At 38.5% G+C, this 26,368-nt stretch overlaps 1 protein-coding gene across 1 annotated transcript; it reads right to left on the bottom strand.

The window, feature by feature from the left end:
• Nucleotides 1-845: 845 nt before the first annotated feature.
• Nucleotides 846-26,159, bottom strand: LOC103155482 (neuroligin-4, X-linked-like). The gene is made up of 9 exons (XM_007577180.2): nt 25,701-26,159; nt 22,137-23,066; nt 21,499-21,651; nt 16,686-16,871; nt 15,149-15,599; nt 11,500-11,713; nt 8,816-8,940; nt 3,697-4,306; nt 846-1,595 (listed from the first exon to the last, which is right to left on the bottom strand). Exons 2-9 carry the CDS (start codon nt 22,606-22,608, stop codon nt 1,188-1,190), a joined length of 2,619 nt encoding a protein of 872 aa, XP_007577242.1. The 5' UTR covers nt 22,609-23,066; nt 25,701-26,159; the 3' UTR covers nt 846-1,187.
• Between the last annotated feature and the right edge of the window lie 209 nt (nt 26,160-26,368).

Consider the following 26,368-nt stretch of genomic DNA (forward strand, 5'->3'; position numbering starts at 1 on the left):
ATTGCATTATCTACACAGTACTAGCTCATTGATCAATGTTGAAAGAAAAAAATGGCAGGATGATGTGAAAATATTCTATAGTTCAGCTGCTGAACAAGTATCTATATGGTCACATAGGTAAAAAAAAAAAACATCTCTAAAATGATTCTGCATAGCAAATGTAGCTTTTATATCAACGTACTGTGTAAATACTACAGCAGGTGAGATGGAAAGACAACCAGCCTTGCTTTAGGACATCTATACAATAATATATTAATATCTGAAATGAAAGCAATAATGTGGTTAAATAAGTCATGTTTTAATGCAAGTAGCAGGTAAATGCTATAAATCATAATATATCTGTATCTTTCCATTCTATTTACAAGAGTTTGACACATCGCTGGTTAGAGTGACTCTTCAGGGAGTCTGGCAACGCTTCAGAGGCCCGTTCTTCTTCTGAATCTAACCTCTGTCTCTTGGCATACTTTCCATGTTGTTTTTTTATATCTCTATCCTCTTTCCTGGCTGTCAAATCTCACTCAACAAAATCTTTATCTCCCTTACAATCATTTTTTTTTCCTTCTATTGATATAGTTTTTTTAATCCCTCTCTTGTAAATCTTTTTTTACAACCATCCCTTGCTTTTTTCTTTTCTTTTCTTTCCATCTTAGCTTAGTTGGATCCTTGGCAGATAGGGCCTTTGATCTATTTTAATGGAAAAAAAAAATGCTACATTCACATTTTAACAGGTTGTTCAAGTTGACATCAGCAGTCTGTGTGTGGTACTTCTCCACTCGTTTCTACATCTGCATCTGATATCCTCGCTCCCAGGACAGTCACTCAGGTGTGGTAGTAGAGAGCCAGAACTGACCTGCGCATTCTTTATCTTCCTCCTCAGGTGTAGAAAAAGCTGATTTAAAATCCAGAGCAGGTCTTGACATATTGGGTTGCACAGAGTTGTGTCTCTGGGGAACCCAGTTTAACTGCAGTTACCCAACATGCAACACACAGACACGTGCACACACACGTCTGCTTTCTCATTCTGAAAGAAGTCTCTCTGTGGTTCAATCTGTAACAATCCTGCAGGGTAATTATTAGAGGTATTTCAGTCTGTTTTATGCATGTGTGTGAATATGCGTGTGTATGTGTGTGTGCGTGTGTTGGATTGTGAGCTGTAGATCTGTGTGTTTGTCAGTGTCTGGCTGCGGTTATACGCGTGTGGTGGAGTGTGTGTGCGTGGAGATGTGTGTGTGGGGCAAGTGTGTATTACTATACGGGCTATGGTGTGTGTATCCCTGGTGAGGGTGGCCCATCCTCATCCCAGCCACCGATCCTGGTGTCATTGGGGTCATTGGTGTTGCAGGAGTAACAGGGTGTGAGCCCGGGGTCACTGGCAGCGAGCCCGGGGTCAGGGAGGTCATGAGGGGAACGTCATCTGGAGAGCGGCGCAAGGTCAGGGTATAATCAGGTGGACAGGTGAGCCGCACAGTGTCCAGCGTGCTGTAAATGTCCTGGGTGTCCAAACCGTCCAGGGCATCAAGCGTGTCCAAAGTGTGATGGTGGTGGGCGTTGTTCCGCTCGTCCGCTGACGCTACATCACACTCGAGCTGCTTCACCTGAAACATGAATGGCAGGAAAGTAAGCACAATGAAGATAAAGAAAAAAATGAATGAATTTTAGAGATTTGTTTTTACAACATTTTCAGTAATAAATGCAGAGTCAGTCAGCGTACGGTGCCAACTGATGGAAATAATTTTAGGCTTCTGACGACAGAACAATGGTTCAACTTCAATGAACCTTAAAAATAAAAATCATTTGCTCAAGTTTGATATTAATGCTATTTTTTATTATTTATATTTATTAATCAGAAAATGAAGGGGCGCATTAGTAAAAATATAATGAGAGAACGCTGCTACGTATCATCTTGGCAAACCAGATTATGATTATTTAACCATTTCATTTTTTTATCCAAACACCAAAACACTAAAAGGGATCAAATTAAATATGTATCTTTTTCCAATTCAAAGTAGATTGCTGAAATGGTAAATATGATAATCAGATATTTATCTTGATTCGTATCTGCTAAGTCACCTTAATGATTTTGCTGGAAATGTATTAATTTTCAAATTCAAATAAATATTAGCCTAGCAAATCTTTATTTATAAGATAACTTATAAATTAACTGGCACTACAAAAGAATTGACAGGAATGAGTATTAGTCATAAATTTATGAAAAATAATTTTGTTTTTAGAGGCTCGTTTTAATGCTTGTTCTTCCTCTTACATAATTTTAAAGACATTTGAAGCTCACAATTAGCTGCCATTGAGATTTATTCATCTCTAAAAATATCAATAGTGAGGACATCACATTATTAGTTCATATTAGCTCCTATGTTATGGTGCGTTCACAAATTGAAAACAATAATTGGATTTTTGTATCTACTGAGCACTAAGCCAGCCAGTAAAGAGGAAAAAAACTATTCTTATTTCATTAGCAGTTTTGCAATTGGTCCATCCATTCAAGCGACATTAGATGTCCTTCGGTCACTTCATATAAGCTCTGCTATTAATCAAATGAACAAACACACACTGTATCTTAATATCACTGGTTTACAGACTATAAAACTTAAAAAGTTATTCCAGCAGATGCCTAAATTGCATCTGAAAGCTGCAAATTAGCATATCAGTCCTCAACTCAAACATGGATCACAATGCTGTGTGTAAAAAAGGGTTTTTATGTTTTTTTTTCTTACATAATATATAAAAAAAACACTTTTTAAATAACAGAACAGACTGTCTAAGCAGCTGTGATGCTGAGCAATACAGTTGAATTGCAAATTATTAGAAATTGTCTGGCATAAAAAGTATGTAAAATGCGTCACTCAACCAAAACACAGCAAATACAGTTGAAACATTCAGTGAATGAATTGGAGGCAATTTTCCGCAATTCAAGCCATTGTACATCCACACACGTGCACCCATCCGAACGCTCTCGCTCATTTTCATACTGATAATATCCTCTGATGACAGGCTGTGAGTCAGAAGAGAGATCTGCCTGCAGCTGTGCTTCCGGCAGGCCAAGAGTTTAGTAAATCTTTCCTCACAGCCTCAACCGACTTAATGTCAGCGCTTGACTAGTTCTGTATAACTTTTGTTGCTATTAAAGTGCCGTCAAACTCATTAATTCACACACAAAGAGTTGAGTTATTTATTTAGCACAAATAAATAACTTTATGCTGTCAGGGCAGATGTTTAGTACTTTTAGCGAAACACTGGGTCAAAAAATGTGACCCAGGTTGTTGGATTGGACAAAGGACTAGAATTATGTTACTTTTAGCTAACAGCTGTTTAATTTTTGCTTTTTCTTCAAGATATTATGTCCACTTTATTCTCATTGTCATTATTTTTTACATTGATCACAAAACCGAAGTTAAACTTTTTCTTTTAATAGAGTTTTAACAGAGTTTAATAAAGTTTTAATCGACTTTATGTGGTTGATTTTTTTACTGGTTGGATAATTTATAAATGTAATCCACTTATTTAAGCAGACTTTAACTAAACCCACACCTCAACATTAGTTATTTGTTGCTCTAACAATTTTTGTGGAAAACCTAACACAGGAATCTATATCAAACTCATAACACAGCCGGTTAAATTAGATCAGCTTTGAGAAGGCGCACATGGGCCTATTCTAGAAATGGACAGAAGATTACTCACCTGTAATGACATCAGCCCCTCCCCCTGCAGGTGGGCCGCAACATCTGCAGGAGTTATGTCTCTTCTAGGGGGAGGCAGCGGACGTGGTCTTCTATGCTCAAGACGTCTTTTGTCTTTCTTATAAAGCAGAGCCGCGAATGCAAGAATATTGAGAAACAGCAGCGATGCTCCGACTGCTATCGTAACTGAGAGTTCAGTCGAGTAGTCCTCATTTGGGATCCGAACTCCACTTTCCCCTCCGTCCTGGCCCAAAGCGGACTCCGGAGGCTGTGGCGTTCCCCCTTGCGAACTTGGATGACGTGTGCTTATAGGAGGCCAACCTTTGGATAGACGCTTGGTGTAGGAATAAGGCGTATCGTCTTGTGGAGAGGGACTGTGCGTGAAGGAGGAAACAGACTGCAAGAGTTCATTAACATGATGCAAGTGAGGAACGAGCTGGAGCCAGAAGGAGATCTTGGTGGCGCGGTAGTGGTCTCTGACACGCGGCTTGAGGCCGATGTGGAGGTACAGTTGCTCTTTGGGGGTGTATTTAGACCAAGCAACTTCTTCAAAGCGATTGGGCTTTGTGTGGATGAACTTGGTGTCTTGAGGAACTGGCTGGTTTGGATCCCTGAAAGAAGGAAAAATACTGACAGGTAAATCATTGTGAGAACATTCAAAGTGAGCTTTTTCAGTTTTAAGAATTAAAATGTCTCATTTTAAATTTGCTGAATTATTTCTTGAATTAAGGGCTAGTATGCTATCTGGTGTGTCAGAAGCTTCCAACCTTAACTTTCCTTAATTGTCTTCCCTTTGAAAATGACTTTGTCATAAATTTTGCCATAAAGTAATAATAACAACTTTAGGGCAGCATTGATTACTATAACTTAAGTAATATTTAATGATGATCATTCTGGCGTTGAGAAACTTTTTCTTTTATTTTCTCAAGTTTTTCCTAAGTCAGCAGCAAGCTAGGAGCCGATCAGCATTTTCTGATCTTATAATTCTTTCTAGTGAAATGTTCTCCAATATTGATTTTATTTTGTTAAAAAAAACATACTTCTGGAGAATATTAAAGGCATCCCATGTTCTTCTTTGTATGTACAACTGTTTACTCAGTGAAAAGGTAAAAGTTAATGCTTCGGACAAAATAACTGATTTTAGTTTTTATAATCAGATGAACCGATTATAAATATTTATAGGTTATCATACTTTTAACCAATGATCACTTGAAAGTAGCTAGTATTCACTAAAATAAGTAGAAACTTAACTGGGACATCTATTTGGTCCTTAAGGATTCGATGGACTCAGATAACTTTTTGAACGCATAAATATACGTTAGATAAAATGATGCAATAAAGATCAAATAGAATTATTCTAATGCATCATGTTCAATCTCGTGTGGTTCAGATGGTTTTTTTTTCTTTGAAAATGTACTATTTATATTTGTATTTATTCTTTTGAAGTTCTTAAATCTAGGGGAGTCCAAAAAAGCTTCTGAGCTTCTTCTTAGCTGGGCCAAATTCCTCTGAGGGAACTGTTTCTCTCAAAGCTGGCCAACAATTTCACACTGACATCCATCCAATCAATATCAAGGTGACATGGAACAAACTACTGGCAAGTAAATTCTCAAAGGATACATTTTGTTTTTGGTGTGGGATTTTTTTCTTTTCCACATAAATCACTCCAAGGTGATTTATGTGTAGATGCGTAGATCACTGACTTTTTCTGGTTATGTAATAGTTGGACACGCTACAGCACAAACACATAAGACTGAGAGAGCAAGAGTAAACAAAGATATGCATTCAGGTATTTATAGTAAGAAAAATATTCATTTAGTAATAAAAAATTTATTGTTATGAGAGATATTATTATTTACAATAATAAAAAAAAGAAAGGGGGAAAAAAGTCCATCTTCCTGAGACATGAACACAGACTTCCTGCAACTTTTTTTTTTTTAGCAATTTGTCAAATTATAACTACAAACTTCAATGTATTTTATTGGGATTTTATGTGATAAACCAACACCAGTGTTGATTTGGGTGGCCTGAACACAAATGTGTGTCACTGTTTTCAGGATTTATTTGCAAACAATGTTGAAAACCATGTTTAACCCACCGCCCCCACACTTCACAATCATATACCACTTTGTGTTGACTTTGTGTTGATCTTTGACATAAAATCCCAGTAAAATAAAACGAGCTGTTAGTTTTTCACGAATGTGAAAATATCAAGTAACATTAATATTTTCGTCTGACAACATATTTGCATCAATCAGCATACAGTATTTGCATTAGCAGTCATACTGTTACAAAACCTAAACCAATTTTGAAATTAAACTGTCATTTGCTGATTTTGCTGTATGAGCAGAGCAGAAATGCTGCCATAGTGGGAAGCCCGACCAACACCCAAGCAAGTGCACAAGCCGAGGATTGATACGCCCACGCAGCTCACAAAATATACATCTGGGAGCGTCGCCTCGCCGCTTAAATTGAGCTGTCGCAGAGTTCCATCATCGTCTGTGGCGCTCTCAGCAGAGTGGAATCTCTTTTTCAGAGAAAGTAGTTCCCCATTGATAATTGAAGGGTGGACTGAACTCTTCACATCCCTCCTTTGGTGATTTTTGCTCTGCGGCTTGCTATGGTGGTAATGATAATTCAAGCTGTGCTGGAAACTGCAAATCTAATGTGATGTCACTGCTTTAGTGCATCCACATTAGAGATACGTTTCTGTTTTTCTTTCTCACACGTCAGAGTTAAATCTCTAAAAGCACTTTTCCTATTCTTTATGTTGTCAGCGAGCGAGACTGTTTGTTTAGATTAGCAGTTACACTGACGATGACTCTATAAATCTGAAAAGATCCCAGTGGAGGGAGCCTCAATTCAATTAATTAATAGTAATTTCTCACTTCTGAGGGTTTATCCTCAGCTATTATATTTGTCTTTTAGGGTGATAGAGTAAACAAAAGTCTTACCTGTGCCTGCAAAGGTAATCACACCCTTTCAACGTGTTCACATAATGAACATAACATTCAATGTAAAATGTTAGGGTTTCATGTGGTAGATCAACTAATGCATTACTGCAAATAGTTGTTAATGTGAAAAATGGCTGTAAAATAGCCCAAACTCAATCAGATTTGGAAGGAGGGCTATGACACAGATTGGCAATTCATTCTACATCTCAACATCGATTAGGCCACAGAAAACCAAACCAAATCCATCTCAGTCCGAATTTGCAGCCTTTAAAAATATCTTCTTATACTAACTTCCTCCATTGTCCCATCAGCGCTAATCAGCTTCCCTGTCCCTGCTGAAGAAAAACATCTCCACAGCATGGTGCTGCCACCACCATGTTTCATATGGGTAGGGTGTTTCCAGTGTGATGTTCACTGCCAGGTTTCAACCACAAAATGTTTTTCCTGTGGGGATAGATGTTCAGACTTGGTCCCATCTGACAAGAGTACTTTCTTTTATAGCGTGCTGTCTTAGGTGTCCCTAAAATAACTGCCTGATGGCAGATGGACATTTTGACAGCATTCTTTATGGCTACTTTCTTCTTGCTAGCTGTTTAATGAAAAGCAGATGCATAAAAGAGGTTTTTATGTTAAATACCTCTCACCCAGTAACTGATGGAAATAAGAACCAGACTGGCCCGCAAGTCCCAGTCAGAATGAAAGAACATTGTTACTAAACAGATGAGCTGAATAGTATTTTATGAGACATTCAAAGCTTCTGATTCTGTTTAATTACCTAACTATGCTTTATAGTTCTCCACAGCTGTATCTGAGGTCTGCATGCTGTGTTCCTTGTTCTGCATGATGCTGTTTGTTCACTATGGTTCTCTAACAAACCAGTGAGGCCTTAGGTGACTTCAGCAGATTGTTATTTGCTCTGGATTTTATTTAGAGGAATCAGAGTAAAGTGGATAAATGCAGATTAATTTCCTTGTATGAGATCTTTATTGGTAAAATATGTAGAAAACCATGAATGTGTTTTCTTCCACGTTGCATGTGTACACCTCTTTGTTTTGGTCTACCACATAAAATGTACATTGTGGTCTATTGTGTTATATTAACAAAAAATAAATAAGGTTTAAGATGTTTGCAGGGCACTGTATATAATGTCGAATCTCTAAAGTTTTAAAGTGGTATTTTTTCTATACTTATATTTCTCTAAGCCACAGGCAGATAATTTCATTTTCAGTTTAATAAATTGAATCCTCTAGCTTTAGGCAGTACTTTTTCATTTAACATTTTGAGTAAGCACTCCGTTCCGCAGAAATGATCGAGTAGAAAAAAGGAGAGAGTAGGTTACTTCAAGCCCCTGAAAAAAAAATGAAAAGGCCTGTCAAGACTTTGACAGAACATCACGGTGCAACCGCTGCCAAAACAATCTGCAGTGCTTCTTTCATGATTTTATTTGAATAAGTATCTCCTCATCACCCCGAGACGCTTTGAAGGAAAAACAAAGCACATTCCTCACCTGTCAATTCATTGCTTGCTCCTATTAACACTGTTTTCTGCTTTAAAAAAATCAGTTTTCGTAGTGGAAACGCCCCTTCAAAATAAAATATATGTTATGAATATAAATGCAACCCTGAATGTCAGTTAGCAATAAGAAAGAAGATGTGTATTAAAATATGCGATATGAATCACTCTGAGTTAGCCCAAAGAATTAAAGCTAGCGTATTAAGAACTGCAGAGCGAAGAGGCACAAAGCTGTTTATCTTAACAACAACATTGACTTGAATCTTGGCCGTCTCATTTTAAGCTTGGATGAGATTTGTTCCTGTAAATTCAAGAGTGAGCTGTCCACACTGACACAAACAACACTGCATGTTGCCAAACCCTTGTCTCTGTGAAGTCATACAAAAAAAAAAAAAAACGAGGAGGAAAAAAATCAATCAGCACACTTTATTTTACATCCGAAAATGTGATTAAATGTCTGGGCCTTCATTCATTAAAATAAGACCTCTTCTCCTCGTAGGCAAGGATTAGATATTGATATCGCAGTAAAGCTAATTAGCTGAAGAGATGCTTTGTTTTTCATGAGTTTTTGCTGCATGAAGAAAATGAAAAACCCCGTCAGTGGGATTTTCCTTCTGATTCATGTTTCACATCACTGAACCTTTTTCAGCTTACCCGGTCTTGGCGAAGTTGGTCCAGTAAGTCATTACCACTGCGCTCAGCATCACGTCGTTCTTGGAGAAGTTACAGTTGAACAGATCAGTGGGACCCACCATGGGCACGCCGAACACGTAGGGCACCTACACACACCAACACACACGCTGGATTAAACTGCGCAATACATCCAATCCCTGCTTAAAACAAGACAATCTGTAAATGAACTTAAATTAAAGCCTCTAATTCATTTGAAGATTTAAAAGGATTGTGCTGAAAGTCAGACCTAGAAGACAGTAGATACTTCTTTTCTTTTAGAGAATATGCTTAAAGCCTTAAAGCAGAACATTTTTAGCATCAGTGAGCTAAAATTTCATAACCACTCAAAAGACTGTATTTGAAGTAGCCTAAAAGAAAATTAGAACTCAGCTCCTTCTCTCTCTGCAGACTTCAGAAAAGCCCACATGAATGAAAAATGTGAATAAAATGTTCAGAATTTCCGCATTGAAAACAACTGCCTACACTGCAAAGCAAATGAAAATGAGGGGGGAAGAGATGAGGAATCGCACAGAGCAAATTAAGCACATTAAAACTCTTTTCATCTTTAAGAGTACTTGTACAACTGATGGTGCATCCAGCAACTGCTGTTTTCTGAGCTTGGTACTGTTCTTGTTCAGATATTCCTTGCAGTAATTACAACTCTGCTGTAATTAAAGCAGGTGATTAGGGCCTTTTTTTGCTTTGTTTTGCCTTTTGCTTAGAATAGCTCTCTGATAATTATAAAAGCCAACTGTGAAACACATCTCATATTTGTATTTTTCAAGCAGAATTTTAAATTTATCTCTTTTTTTTGCACCTTTTTGCCTGCCTCAGCTTTTATTAGTTGCACATAAAAAGTGAACCCACACCCACAGTAGAAAGTATCAAAACATAGTCCAAGGAAAATAATTCAATAGTTTGTTCAACTTTATTTGACATCTATTTTGTACAGTTAAACTAAAAAACAAACATCTGTTGGAAGGAAAAATGTTCAACTTAGTTTGATTTGGTTCAACTCTGAGTATTTCTGCTGTGAAGCTTTTTGAACAATTTCCGAAGAGTTCATCAACCGATGGATTATTTTCTGACATTTCCCAAATGCTCTTGAGTATTATTTCTCCTCTTTTCATTTAGCTTCATAAATTAACTTTTATTTGGTAGTAGTGCACTTAACCTGTGTTGATGTATGCCTTTAGTTGTGTGTACTTTAAATATTAAAGTTGTACTTGACACATGGGTAAAGTTGAGAAAACAGATGAAAATCTGTTTACAAAGGCATAGTTGTTTCGTTTTGAGATCATCACAGATCAGGCACTCATCTGTGCCTGATCTGTGATCAGGCACAGATGAGTGCCTGATCACACTCATCTGAATAAAGCCCTTATTCATTAAGGGCTTTAATTGATGTATTTAAACTGATTATTTTTTGTTTTGTTTTATTTTTTTGTTTGGACTTGTGAATTGTGTAGCATCAATGCAGGATCGAAATCTTACATACAGGCTCAAATACACACATTCACCTTCCCTGATTTGTATTTGGATGAATGTCCCTTATAAAGCCGTAGATGAAGTACATCCTTTTTGGAGCCAACAACCTTGTAACTTAATTCTGCTAGAGTATTTGGCCACTTCTCTTATCAGAAACAGTAATTCAGCTTTGAAGCATGGTCCAAACAAGTTTAATAGGGCTGAAGTTGGCACCCTTCCAGAGCCTAAAATGTTAGCCTGATTTATTCCACTGTTTTTACGTGGTTTTGGGATCTGTGCTATGTTGAAACATTCAGTTGTGTCCAACTTTTTAACTCTCTGATGCTAAATGTCATTATTTATATTGCTCAAGGGGCAACCGAGTTTCCACTTAAGCTCAAGTTTATCACACACTGGAAGATGCTGAAACACTATGAAGCCACTTAAAAGTCACATTTGCCGAGAGACCAGCTCTGAAACTGACACCTCCAAGCGGAAACGAAATTAGCTGCAGTTATTGGATAAGTACCTTTTGGTGAAATGTTTTACGGTAAGACAAGATAAAGATTGAGCTTTCGGGCCAAAACAACAGAAAGAGAGTCAAGGTAAAACTTTTAAACCCAAGAATACTATACAATCTTTTAAGCACAGTGGCAGCAGCCTCTTGCTGAAGTTTGCACAAACCTGGTGCAACAATGAAGATGGAGGACTACACCTGATTTTTTTATCTTCTCCTCCACAGTTTTCATGCTAAAACCTGGATTTAGCTTGGTGGACCAAACAGAAAATTATTAAACTGTTTTGTTTTTTTTGTTTTTTAACGAACAAAGCAGGCAAAAACATTAAGCTCTGTAGACATCTAAACCTCAACCTTATTGGAAATGTAACAACTATCCCTAAAAACCAGAACTAATAATACCATTACAATCTCACCATCATCTGATTTTTCTCATACTAGGTAGAAAATACTTAATAATTTAAAATGTGTGCACCAAAATTATGGAAGTTGTCTATTGTATTACCATTCCATTTTGAAAAATTATTTTAAACAAATCATTAAAACCCCAAAATGAATCACATTCATGCTCATAGTGAGTGTATCTAAACATCTACAGATATATTTTCTTTTTCTTAACATCTAATATTATCTCTTTTGGTGAATCAAAAGTAAATATTAGGAAAGACACAAGGAGTCTTACCTCATCGCCATGGGCAGAATCAGCCCAGGGTGGCGTGGCATCACTCTGGCAGTGGTGGTAAAAGGAGTAGAAGTAGGTAGGAGACCCATACTGTGCATGGAGATCCGCTGTAGCAATGGCTGGCGCCACCCACTGGTGATCTGTAAAAAGTGCCACTAGTGTCTTTCGCCGCGTTTCTGCGTTGTCGCGGTCTGCCCAGTCAGTGTACATGAACCTTCACAAAACATATTTGAAATCAGATCGCCGCTTGACTAAGCAAAATATTTCACATACACCAAATAAATCGTGCTCCTAAATACATTTTCTACATGGTCAAGTATTTGCATTTAATGCAGTAGCTTTCCAAAAGTTAGAGTCACAGATGGTTTGTTTAAGTTATTAAAAATAAACAAATGAACTTTAGGTCTTCCCTGCTGCTCACTGGGTACAAAGCTTTCAGCTTGTAAATAGTACTGCAAGCTGGGTGGTCACGCCGGTGCTGGCTAAGCAGTTTTCTAACAGCATTGTATTGCTAAAAGACAGTAAAATAAAGGACGGCATCTACATGGAAGTCCTTGCAAATAATAATAATAAATATTAGCCTGACAGAGTATTTTTTGAAACAGTGAGAGAAGACAACTAAAATGACAGATCAAGTTAAATGGGCTCCACCAAACACACCCAATGTGTGTGCAACCAACAAATAACCAACAAGCGCTCACTGAATCTGGCTAAATGCTAAATTCATTAATCGTGCACGTCTATCGTGACATTATATAGCTGAGTATCTGAAATCTTTAGAGGGTGGTTTTACTGCAGGGAGGAAGGAAGTACAGAGGAGTTGAGAGCAGAATGATGATCAGACCAATGAGTACAACAAATTGACTAATGGATGTTACTGTCCAGAAAGAAGTCCAGCAATCACTGTGTTACTTGGCAACACAGAGTTTTGTATGCACAGTAAATTATGGGAGTTTGTGGGCTACAGTTGCTGTGTGAACAATATATCTGGGACTGTAATGCTCAGAGATAGCTGTTTTATCTACACGTTTATCGTCAGTGAGGGTGGATTTTTATTTATCTCATAGTTTACTATTTTTTCTAAAGGCCATTGTCACCTGATGGCATTGAAGTGGTGCGTTCTCCTCAGGAGCTGTTTGTTAGCAGCTTGCAAAATTCAGTTTGTCTGCATTAAATCGAAGTACAGGAATAAAGATATAATATATTTGGAATTATATTTAGCCTTACTTTGTAAACTATGATTTTATCAGTGCATTTTGTGTTTATTTGTTTATTTGTGAGCATTAGAATTGCAGCTGGCAGACTTTGGTACTTTCAACATTATTCCCTATCAAGAGCTTCATTGTTTTGTAGCATCATTCAAAAAAAAAAATAAAAAAAGGTTGTGCTACATAAAATTTACTTTTGTGTTAATCTGTGACCATTATTAAGATTTCAAGCTGTTTCATTTTTGCAAAAGATCAGCAGATATGCAAAGATCAAAGTCAAGATAAAAGACAAAGCTACGTTTGAACTGCATAAACCCTGCTAATTTCAGGGACCCAATAAATAGAAATGTTACTTACAAACCCCCATTGCTTTAATTTTATCCTATACCTTGAAAAACGTTTATCAACATTCTTTAATCAATCATTTTTATTTCTCAAAGAAATGGTTGAGACTAGGCCTGTCATAAGCATTGTGTACACCAAGGTTTCAAAACCAAGTGTTTTGAAAGCCGCCACCGTGGGCTGGCATAAAGAATAAATATGTTTGAACTCATTTCCAGTCATTGTGTTCAAACTAAAAGGAGTACACTGTCATCACTCTCATAAAGGTATTGGTATTTTAAAACTACAGCTGCAAAGCTATAATATGCATGTCTGACAAGCAACCAACTGCAGGCTAGCTACTTAACTGTATTATTAATCAGCTGATATCAGCTTATGTTTTTCAGTAAAGGATTTAAAGAGAAATGGGTCGGACTAGAATCACCTGATTTTCAGTTTGACTGACCCTGACGGGTGAGTGGCCCAACATAACCTAAAAAATCAAGTATTTTTCTCATCAGTGGAAAGCACTGGATTGCGTTTTACCAGATCTTCCATGTGGAAATTGTTACTTCAGGGAAACCCAAAATTAGATTCATTTTTCATTTATCTTAAGTTTAAAATTAAGTATGTGAAAGCAAAGTAATAGAAGATCGAAACTGCATTTTATGCAGAGGATGATTGTATGGCTTACTGAGAGGCTTAGTGAGATAACAGGACTGTTGTGCTACATCGCAATTGCAATTTTATTGTTTGATGTCTGTCAAGGATTGCTGGATTTGGAAATGTTGGCAGCTATTTGGATTTTTTTTTTTCCATGTGTTTATCTTAGCGGAAGAATCTCCACTTTGTATGAAATACACAGAGATAACTGTTTACATTTAATACTATTAACCAGACTATTGGGGCTCATTTCTGATTGAAGATGCTAAGGACTGATTCCAATTTCAACTCTAATCTTTTTGTCTTTGTTTTATAATAATGGTAAAACTCTGTTTTACAGCAGCCGTTCATGAAACATACACTTGCCACTCTGCTTTTAATTATAATTAATGGCGAAAGGCTGGATAAAAATACTTAAAAAGGCTTTATTTATAGTTTATTAAGACAGTGGTTGTCAAAACTTTTCAACTTCTGACTGACACATAAGCAGCAGAAGAGACCGCAGAGGCAGAGCTAAGGTTCATTGTGTCAGCCTTATGTAAGTCAGTTACACAGGGGTATAGCGTCAACAGTGAACACATTGTCTTTTATCTATTTGTAAGAACTGTTTTTTAACCTCTTCTAAAATAGACAGCATAATTATTCTTTCACCATTATCCATTTTGTGATTTTTTTGTCCTCTCAGTGTCGTGCACTTGTTGATTTTTAACCCCAAGTGAGGTCCAGACAGGCCCGATTTCATGAACCAGTACCTTAAGACCATCAAGGAAAGCTAGGATTGGTAGGTCAGTTTTACAAAAAGCCGTCTCTCAGTCATAAAACCCCGATCGGTACATCTCTGCTCCTGGCCTTACTCTAAAAAGGCTTTACTTGGTATTATAACAACTATTGATGCTATGAGCTATAATTATTATAATATATTAGTAGCTGATATTTGAAGTTGTCATACCGCAAGAATCTCATACTCATTCATGCATTGTAACCACTCAATAAAAATCAATAAACATAAAAAGAATAGTACTTAAAGCAGTAGCTCATGATTTTTAAACTGCTTCATTTCTACTATCCTGCATTAGTAAGCTGTGCTGCAGTCGAAACAGTAGATTCAGGATCATAAACAGCAACAACAACTGGAGATTCAGTTCTGAATTGTAGCTTTCATTTCTACAAATTATTATTAAAAATATAGAAGTCTATATTTTCTTGTAAGGAGTCTTCAGCCACCTTAAGGGTCATCACTAAAAAGTGCATCTGCATAATGCTTGCCAAGTACCTATTTCATCATACCTCCAACATAAAATTATACATCTATTGATGAGGATAATGTGGACCCATTTATGGCCCTTTTCCCTTTTTTGTCTATTCCGATTAATTCTAAGCAGGAAAGCTGGTAATCATACTTCCAAGAATGTCACATGGATGCTTAAACATACATAGGTTTTCACTTTCATACTCACCGTATGCTCTCTCTTAGTGTATCTCGGCCTTCTGGGTAACCGTACAGACTATCCACAAAGTCTGACACGGCAAAGTCAAAGTCCTCGGCTGTGACACCGTCCTCCGAGTCCACAATTCCCTCCACAAACTTCACGCCTTCGCCTTGGTTGACCCCCAGCATCACATCGTAGTTCAAAAACTCCCCCTGCTCCATCAGAATCTGAGGGTCATCAGGTATAACGTCGCCATCAATCACCGGGGCAAAAGCAGTGTGATATTTGGCCGGAGTAATGTTCTGTTCCACAAGCTCACGGAAACTCCGGCCCTGGAGGCAGGTGACCAGTTGAGTGCTATCATCAATGCCACAGCCAACCCTCTCGCCGAGCTGCCGGGCATATTTGCTTGGCTGGTAGTTGACAGCCCAGCTGGCTAAAGCGCTGCCACTCTGGATAATTGCTCTGTGGAACAGATCTGATACAAAAAAAATAAAAATTCAACAAATCCAAAAAGGCTCACTTTTGCAAATACATTTTTGTACACAAGTACATCAACACACACGTACACTGATATATATTCTTTTGGTTAAAAGGTGTAAAGAGCCTTAAAATACATTTATCTTTACTGTCCAGCCTTTGTACCATTCAGGAAGGAGATGGGTACTGTGATGAGTACACTTTTTTTGTGTGTGTGAAATGTGTGCATCGATGCCAGAACAAAAGCAAAAGACTAAAGAAGATGCTGGTTGTAAAAAGAATCCAGGGTTAAATGAGTCCTGGGATGACATGACATGAAAGGCCACTCAGACAGGAAGAAGCCAGTTCTCCAACAGCAAGTTAGAAAGCCAATTGACCAAGTTTTGGAGACATGTCCTGTGGTCTGATGAACTTATATTAAAGTGTTCTACCATAAAGTATATTACAAAAGCGTAGTTATTTAAAAGATTAAAACGACTGGAAATGTTTCAAAGACTGAACAAGGTCTAAAGCATAACTTGTAACCACACAAATTGAACAGGAATGGAATGGATATCCAAATGTCAACATAACTAAAATAAAAGGTATGAGAATTATATCAAGTCAGTTGAGTTTTATTTATGGTCCACTTTTCATGTAATTAAACGACCTTAGGAAATCACACCAAATATGCTAAACTAAGTAAATTTAAAAAAATGGTGAAACATTAAAATTCTCCTATACATAAAAAAAACTAATGAATCAAGAGTTATCACAGAATTGTAGCAAAATAAAAGATGATTTGCAGCAAACAAATGTAAACTTATTTAAAAAGTGATAAAAACATGAAATGTAAAGGTTTAAGTAAAAACCAGAGAAAAAGTATTTCATTTTATTTGAAAGGTAGCATTTAAGGCTTTTTACTCTTATTTACCTTGGTTCCAAATATATAATTTTCAAATGTATAATGTACGACTTTCCGCAGAATACACCGTCCTCATCAATTCCTGTTTACTATTTTTAACATATACTATACGAAAAAGAAAATCAAGTGAAAACTAAACGTCAGTGAGTAGTGAAATTGTGTTGCATGATTTTCTCTTACCTTCAGAGTAGTGGGACAAGGTGAGGAGGCTAACGCATGATGCACCAGCACCAGATCCAAACACGGTGACCCTGCTTGGATCGCCGCCAAAGGATGCAATGTTCTCCTTCACCCAGCGCAGAGCCTGAATCTGATCAAGCAAGCCGTAGTTCCCTTTTGCTGCCTGGTCACCTGTGCTGAGAAATCCTGCAGGCAGGCAGAGATAGAAGGAAGTCATATTACCTGCAAAACATGTACGGCCATGCCCAGTAGACTAAAATATGTGTTCCAGGTCATCTCTTCTGTCAGATTAAAAGTACCGTTTGAAAATAACTTTTAAGCAGGTACTAAACATGCTTTTGCAGTAAACCCACATTTCTGCATTAAAATGTTTCTTATTGGTCTGACTTAATATTCTGATTTTAAATGTAATGTTTTGGTTAATTATAAGCTGGAAAATCATAACAGTTAATGGATATAAAACAAATTGTGTTTAACTTTGTGGGCTTTTCAATAACATTCTAAGTGATTGAACATGACTGTATAAATGTACATGTCTGCAACTTTATAGTGTCTTTTGAAATACTCATGCTGCTATTACTTTTTCACACACTGGCTGCTGTGTATTTTATAGAAACTATTGGGACTTTATGTAACAGACCAACACAAAGTAGCACTAAATTGACGACGCATTAATGAAAATATTTAATGTGTGGTATTAGTCGCTCTGAGTTAATACTTTACCACAGGTTGTAACACCGACTGCATTGGATTTTATCCTCATGTTCCTGTGTGAAAAGGGCTTATTGCGAAAGTACACTTTTCAGATATTCTTTGTAAAATATGTTGAACACTGTGTCCTTTTCCTTTCACTTTACAATTATGCACTTTTTTGACCTGGTCTTTCCCTGTTATAATATCACTTTAAAACACAATGAGCCTTGTTATTGCATCATGGCAGAATGTGGAAAATTTCATGGAGTATAAATACTTTTGCAAGGAACTGTATTTATCATAGCTTTAAAAATGAGATGGGAAAAAAAAAGATGTGGTTTTCTTTCTTGGTCTTAGACTGGATCAAACCACAAAGGTGCAGTCACAATACTGTGAACTTACAACAAGCAGAAAACCACACACGCTTGCCATCACACCCACAGCCGCCTCCTATTCCCTCTTCTACTGACATTATTAAGTAAACACAGAAGATCCTAATGGCTCATTTTGCCACAGTATATCTCATTACTGCAGAAGCTCATTTCTGTGAACCTCCGGCACAAAAAGAGTATAATAACCGTGAAGGCAAGACTAAAGTAGTGCATTACTTCACTTCTGTGCATTTTATCAGATGTTTTATTGAAGCAAAAAAGAAAATATCAGGATTATATTCATTCTGAATGGTTACAGGATTATATGCATTCAAGCCATATTTAACTAAAACTGTTTAAGGAGTTCACATTTTCACAGAGGCATATTTGATTTCCAGGTGAATATTGCAGAGTAGGCAAAAAAAATCATTGGCATAATAATGTATTGCATTGTGTAAATGGGCTCACCTCATGCATCCACTCATGATGATGGAAAACAGGAGGAGGAAGGTGATTCTGCTACTCGAAATGAGGAGGATGATGATGATGGTAATGGTGAAGATTGTATTGGAGGTGGCATAAACACACAAAATGGAGGTGGGGGGAATGGGGTGGGGTGAGGACAAAAATAGGCATGTAGAATTGTTCTTTGTTTGGCTCACAATGTTGATCACATCTGCAGCAGCAATTTTCCACAAGGTCAGCCTTAACTCTGCATCTAATAAAAAACATTGAATTTCAACGTTTAAATCTTTTTTTTTTTTAGAAAATGTTCAACTCAGGTTCAATACATTTTCAAGAAAACCTGCGCCGCCTGAGGCGACCTGATAGCTAAGCTGTGAGGGCACATGGGCATGAATGCCTTCAAGCAGCGAATCCCAAGACCAATTCCAAGCCTGCTGGACCTTTTACTGCATGTCTTTCTCCACATTTCCTGTCTGCACCGCTGTGGGCTAATAAAAAATACCATTATCTGTTTAATTAAAGCTGAGTCAAAGATGTGGCGTCCTTTTAAGAGCAGAACCTCTCATAAAGTCCTCAAATGCTTCCATGCAGCAGAATTAGCATCAGCTTTGTGCTTTTAAAGAACATTTTAATGGATAAACAAACTTGAAACAATGCCCCTGAGATTTTGTTATTGTTATTGTTTTTATATAAAATATCAATATCCCCAAGGCAATTGAATATGCATCATGTCCGGTTGACTTAATCACACTGAGGCCATAGATACTGTGCTCGCATAAACAACTCAATACTCCGGCTCTTAGTACAGCAAAGTAAATGATGCTTTATGGCATTAAATGTTTTAACCCTCATGTGCCCCTTCCTAAGCTATGTCACACCGGTCACTGCAACCACAAAAAGCCTAAATGGATTTTAAGATGGTCTGTTTGTTCAACTCTTTGGCTTCGTAGGGCTGACTAAAATTAGAAAAACCAAAGGGAATCCAACATTTTTTTTTTTTTTTTTCTGTTCAGAGAGCAATGAGTCGAAGAGCCATGGAGATAAAAAGGATCAGATTCAAGTCGATGACAGTAGTGGAAGGAAAAAATGGCTTCAGGGAGGTTTTGTTTCCACAAGGGATGCTGAACATGTTTCCATTCAAACAAGAAGGAATAGCGGGAGAGAAACTGTGCTCTGGGTAAGAAACAAATCACTGATGGTTTGAGCATTTTTATAGCTCATTGAAGGATTAAATAACCCAGATGGTGAAAATTGTATACATTTGTTCAGAAAAATGAGCTGTTGTGTTGAGATATATATAAATCTACATGCAGAATCACCTTAAACAAAACTGTAATGAATCATTAAGAATCCCTGGATAATAGAGAAATGAGTTGAAAGATAATTATCAACCTGCCAGAATTAATCTTCTGAATCAAGTCGCAAACTATAGGCCCATCTCAATAAATTAGAATATCAATGAAAAGTTAATTTATTTCATTAATTAAATTTTAAAAAGTAAGACTTTTACATTATTTATGGGGTAATATCTTTCAAGTGCTTATTTTTGTTCATGTTGATCATGGCAGTTTGCAAAGTTGCTTCTTAAAGACACTGGCTATTACATAAAACCAATACAAATGTATCCCATCACATTATTTAAAAGTTTAGTGGAAGGAAAAGCTGTGGAAGAAGAAAGTGTTCTAGCAACAGGGAGAGGACTGTAAAGTAAACTCAAGAGTCTGGGGGAGATTCACAACAAATCACCCCCAGTGGTGCTGATTCCACTGTTTGGAATCAGTGCTTCAAGATTCACCTCACACAGATGTTTCCAGAACACTGGACATATCCTGGACTGTTACACTCTGTGGAGCAATCTTTGTTGCCACCTTGCTACTCAACAATGCAATTAAATGGTGCATAAAGTGATGCAGTTACAAGGGTCTCATTTTTAAGAGTTTTCCATTTTCCAAAGCCCTATCACTCTAAATCCAAAATGACAAAGACTATTTATTAACACATTCCATCTGTGAAAGGGAAAATAATTTAAGTACTTCATGAATTGGCCCGTTTCTTTTTTTTTTTTTTCATTTATACAGGTACAATGTCAGTGCATCCATGCATACTCTGTAAAGCTATGCAAATGACTTGTGTTAAGATTAATGTTTTTTTAATTAATGTAAGACATCAGAGTACACTACATTTCACATTACAATTGTTTTTCTGACAAAGCTATATATTTTACTCCAAAAATTGTCCACTCCAATTTAAAAATCGTCTACCCCAATACAAGCATTCAGCAGGCTGAGTTGAGTTAATGGTCATCAATGCAGGTAAAGAATCTATGTATTATGGCACTAAATTAGGTAACAATATTCCTATAACATGTTTATAGCAGAGGGAGGAACATTTGTGCAGCGCACACGTTTACATCAAGTCATGGAATTTTAAAACCCCAAAACAATGTGTGGTAGCTTGTCTTACTTGGGAATTACATTATTTACACTGTAATTTAGTGTGTAGGAATTTGAAGCTGAAAATGACAGACCTTTTTCCATTTGTCTTCGCATACATGTAAACCAGAAGTTCTAGAGCGAAAGGGTAAAGTGTAGGAAATACTTGGAAATGCATTTCTGAACTCTGGTCATACCTGACATTTTAAGCAAATCTCTGTTTGAAGAGCGAAGTAGTGCTACCTCTCTGCCGACCCTCAGCATTACAAAAAGGAACGAGAAACCCAGCAACCTTGATATGAACGAGCAAATTAAAGTGGTGCAGATATGGCGTAAGGGCAAGGAATGAAAGGGAATACAGCTTTTCTGTGCACTTGTCCTTTAGGACAAAGAAGCCATTGGAAGTAAATTTGAAATGGTCCAGAGAGATTCCTTTTGAAACTTAATGAGACCTTTAAACCTTGACTTAAAAGGTCTTTTTCAGTGAAAATTCTATAATCCTATAATTACTGAAGTACAAAAGCTTGACTATGCCAATTAATAACTTTGTATATGATCTAATCAGATTTCCTCCACCATCTGAAAAAACAGACACCCACAAAACAGTTCCAATAAATAGAACAACACTGTTGTATTGCTGCTATGGCAACAATAAACACTAAAGGAAATTATTACATAAAATGAATACATTTAAGGGAATTTAAGGTTTATTTTTTCGAACAGTATTTTATACAAAACTATACTCATACTGCTACTACTACTAAATTTATAGCTACTTGCTATCTAACAACACAATAGTCTGCATATGGTTACACAAATGATGTATTAAACTGAGATAAGTGATTCTTTTACCTAAAACTCCAAGGCGATAGTTGAGGGTTATGACAATGACATTGCCGTAGCTTGCGAGCACACTGCCATCCATCATGTTCCCGGTGCCTTCAGAATACGAGCCTCCGTGGACGTAGACCATCACTGGCCGCTGACCCCCCTCCTCGTGGATGTCTGAGATAGACAGGCAGATTACCAATGTGTTCAAATCACCAAGGTGACATTAGTTAACCACCAAAAGCCGGAGGGTGCAGTCCTTGATTTGAGTGTGCATGTGCATGGGTTCACATGCATTTATATCAACCAATATGTATGCATGAGTAAGCCTGTGTCCTTCCCATTTTCCTCCACAAGTAAATGCGTAAACCCCATAGCGACTGACGCAGGTGTCTGCATATTAAGCGTCGGTTTAACCAGCGGCATGTTGAAGGGGAAGAGAAAACAAGGCCCATTTTTAAAAACCTTTATTTATTTATTCAACAAGCCTGAGTATGTGCAGCAACAGCTCTCTGCCATGTTTTAATCATTTGTCAAAGGTATCATTCTCTTAGCTCATGTATTCACCATAGGGCATAAACCATAACATGTAATCCCAACCTTAACTGTGCATGCAAATTTAACCGCCTCAGCCCCGTAAACTCACTGCACACTTCACTCACCTTCCTCTGTGGGTACGTAGATGTTGAGGTAGAGACAATCCTCGCTCTGGTGAGTGAGGTAAGTTGCTGCTATATCCAGGTTTGCTGTGAGCCAGGATGGCATCATATCTCCCAGCATGCTCCTCTCATCCAAAGCCTGCGGGCACACTGGAGCAAACTGTGTCACGTTCCGTATTCCGGGCCACGGCAGAGGCGGCTCAGGTGCCTGGAAGCGGCGATCCCCAGTTGGTGGCCTTGCATACGGTACTCCCAGGTACTGGATGACAGGCCCCAGAAGGTCCGAGGGCAGAGGGGTCAGGATGCCACGAATGCGGCCCTGCGCCGTGGAAACAACAGGCACTGTCTGCTCAGCCGACAAAGAGGTCGGCTGGAGAGAAAGGGAGAAGCAAAGGGAAAGGAGGAGGGATGGAAATCCAAGCGAGGAGGAGAAGGGGGAGGGAGGAATAGTTCTGCTGGTCCTCAGCTCAGACATGACGGTTTGATTAGGCAGAAAACTAGGGGGAGGAAGGGGGTAGAGTGAGGTGCTGGAGGCAGGTTGAGGGTTACGTCTATGCTGACCCCTCAGAGGTATCCAACTCTAACGCACAGCTGCTGCTCAGCTTGGCCCATAACACACACTGCACGCAGTCCTGTCTCTTGAGAGCAACCTTTTCCCCTTGTGTATGTGTCTGCATGTGAGTCAGTGAGTCTTTGCCTCTGAGTGTGCAGTGACTCAGTCACTGAGTCCCTGTGAGTGTACGTATGTATGTGCTGGAGAGTTTAAGTGAGCGTGTGTGTCCCGGACTGGCAATTTGAGCCCGCATGCATGTCTGTGGGTATATACGTGTGTTGATGCATGTGTGTGAATGTGTCGTTATGTAAACAGTGGCATCACTGTTCCTCTGTCACTCTCTCCTTCCGGTCACCCCCATAATAAGCCCAGACTGCCTCCTGGAAGCATAGAGAAGGGAGGGAGGGAGGAACGGGGGGGAGACAGAAATAAAAGATGAATTTAATTAGTTTCCAGTGGAATACCCTCACACACACACACACACACACACACGTATGATACACACATGTCATCAGTCTTTTGCTGAGCTACCTTACTTGGTCCTTTTAAAAATAGATATGAAAGTGATAGATGGGGCAAACGAGATGTTGTCCGCTCAGCTTAACTTGGTGTCGGGCTGTCAGGGCTGCTGCTGTGTCACATCCTCACTACAGACTGTTTCACAGATCACAGGACCTTGTTGGGGGAAGGGGTGTGCGTGGGGGTGGGTGTCACGTCACACGCTTAATTAAATCCTGAATGCACCACGGGGCTCCTGACCTGTATGTAGCGTAAGGCTGGACACATGCGACACGAACACACACACTTATTTCTCCTCCACACATACACACACACACACACACACACACACACACACACCTTGTTTCTTCCTTCACATCACACACACAACAATCTGAATCAACTTTCACCCTGCTACCTCTGATTCCTACCCTTTGACCCTATGTTACCAAGGATAGAGCATCCCAATTGTTCCTCTGGGTAACGGGGAGGTTTAAGGGGAAAGCCTTCACCTCTGAAAACTGAGATTTTTCAGAGTCTAGCTTAGAAACAAAAAGATAGGATATCTCCCAAATTCAATTGTTTTGTCATTTTCTCTAATTTAGACTAAAACAACCATTAGATGTGCAGTTAAATGTATACATTTTATGTTCTTTGATATTGTTTTCATTCCTCCACAAGCTATGTCTGCTTGCTATGTCTATCACTATGGTGGATTTGGTTTATATACTAGGGTATAAAGTGTATATTCTCAGTAGTCATTAAGTAAGTAAATCTGAAGATGAGTGTGATAAAGTCTTTTATTTTGGCAGTACATTTTTCTAAAAATATGAATAATGAATATATCAAAGCAGATTTAGTCCATAACACATTACATCTGGCATTATATTGTTGATCTTCCTTAACAAGCATAGACATTGTATATGCTGATGTCTGCTGAAAGATTGACAATGCTTTATATGATGTGTACTGGCATATTAGGTCATTTATGTTTATAAGTGCACTATAGTAAATTAGAATATTAAAATAAAAAAAGGAAGACATTTGACACCTCAGCAACAGTCCAGCCTTATTTACATCTCTACTTCAGAAGTGACTTAACACAAGGATTTGCAAAATTGTAGCCAATGTCTTGGGTATATTGTGGGTGGCGGCTCTTGTGTGTGTGGTGTGTGTGTGCGTGTGTGTGTGTGTGTGTGTGTGAAGTGACTCCAGTCACGCTCCACACCTTGTAAATCTCCTCCAAAGTGCTGAATGAATTTTGCTTCACAGTCATTTCAAGGCTGTGGTTGTCCTTGTTAATTGTGTGCTTTTACCTGCCACTCTTTTTCCTTCCACTAAACTTTTCATCAAACAGCACCGTGCCAACCGACTTTGTTAATGATGATTGTAAGCTTGTCATGGAGGATGCCAACGAATTTCTGCTGGACAACTGTCAAGTCAGCAACATTTCCAATGACTGTCTAATTCTTGTTTTTACAAAAGCATTTATTTTTGTTTATTTATATGTTTTGGTTTTTTAATAGCTGAAGCCTATAATGATCAAAATTAAAATTAAAAAAGAGAACTTTGAATATATGATTTGGTATGTAATATAATATATATTTTCACTTTTTCTGTTGACTTAGAAAAATAAACAAGTTTTATACTACTGTTCTGACTTTTTATTTTTTTTAGCTGTATGTTTATGTACAAGATGATGATGCATCAGCATCTTGAAAGACAATCTTATTTTGACCACTACCAGAACTCAGGTGCCAAGTGACAGAGGGAGGAGAGCAGAACTAAGGGTGGGGGTAACCTCAGGAAATGGGATTCAGCCTGTAGTTCTGGTCACCTTTCATGCTCACACACACTCCTTTCTCCCTCTATATCTAAAACACACACACACACATACACAGCTGCTTCCCAGCCGGCTCTCTCTGAGGGCCTGAAGACAGAATATTAACACATCCGCACATACACACACTCTGAGAAATTTTTATACAATCACACACACAATGATCTCTCACCCGTATACCCCTCTATAAGCTGCAGTCGTGTCAGAATATAGCGATGATCATCACTATCTCCTCTCTTCCTGGGTCGTATTGGTGCTGTCCAAGGTGCTAGTTAACATTCCAGTGGTGATCACACACACGCTGATGAATAACGCTCCATTTATCAAGGCAGACCCGCCGCCTGCCACCCTCCCCCTTGGTTTATTTTCATATGGAAAGAACTGATAAAAGCAGCAACCAACAAAAAAAAAAAAGAGGATGGGGAGGAAATGCTTGCCAGTGAGGCAGAATATCCCGTCTGAATCTCTATCGGCAATGAAGCTGACTACGGCAAAAAAAAAAAAAAAAAAACACACACACACTCTACTGCTTTTTTCACCCGTTCTTTCTTTCATACACACACACACATACACACCAAAATGCACAAAAACTCAATCTGCATTCCCGCTGCAGTAAATGGGGGAAAAAAAGAAAGAAAGAAAAGGAAAGAATCCCCAAATGACAGATGCACCGTACCCAGCCGGGGTGAGCGGAGTGAGATCCCGCGGTGCATGTTCTCCTCTTCCAGTCCACCGCAATGATCGCCTCGTGTTTTCGCTGCTGCGGCTGATCCGACGTGCCCGGGATGGGATATGGGGAGATATTCCTACACTGCTGCTGCTGCTGCTGCTGCTCCTGCTGGTAGATGTTGTGGTGGTAGCGCGTCTCCTGGGTGAAAATAACCCATATAAGAAAGAAAAGAAAAGAAAAAAGAGGTGGTGGTGGTGGTGATGGTGGGGGGAATCAGCCCTCCAGTCTCTCTCAGTCCGCTGAAACGTGAAAGCGATGAGGGGGGGTGAGGGGGAAGCACAGATAGTTGGAATGTAGGTATTTCTTCCGTGAACACAGGGCCCAGGACGTTTAAATGATCAATCTCCCCCTCTCTCTCCTTCTCCCTCTCCCTTCCCTTCTTTCTTTCTCCTCCCCCATCTCCCTCTCGCTGCCTCTCTTTCTTTCTCTCTCTATTTTCTCCTCCTAGATGTGATTGGACAGTGTGGCAGGCAGCAGCTACTGATCCAATGATATGCACCTAGCTCTGTTAGACTGGGGCAGAAAAAAAAAAGAAAGAGAGGAGTAGGGGAGACACACTACTGAAGAACATTTGTGGGTAAGCACGCATGGCTTCACACACACCTGTAGAGCAT

This window comes from Poecilia formosa, unplaced genomic scaffold (genome assembly GCF_000485575.1).
Source record: "Poecilia formosa unplaced genomic scaffold, Poecilia_formosa-5.1.2 Scaffold431, whole genome shotgun sequence".
Taxonomy (NCBI): domain Eukaryota; kingdom Metazoa; phylum Chordata; class Actinopteri; order Cyprinodontiformes; family Poeciliidae; genus Poecilia; species Poecilia formosa.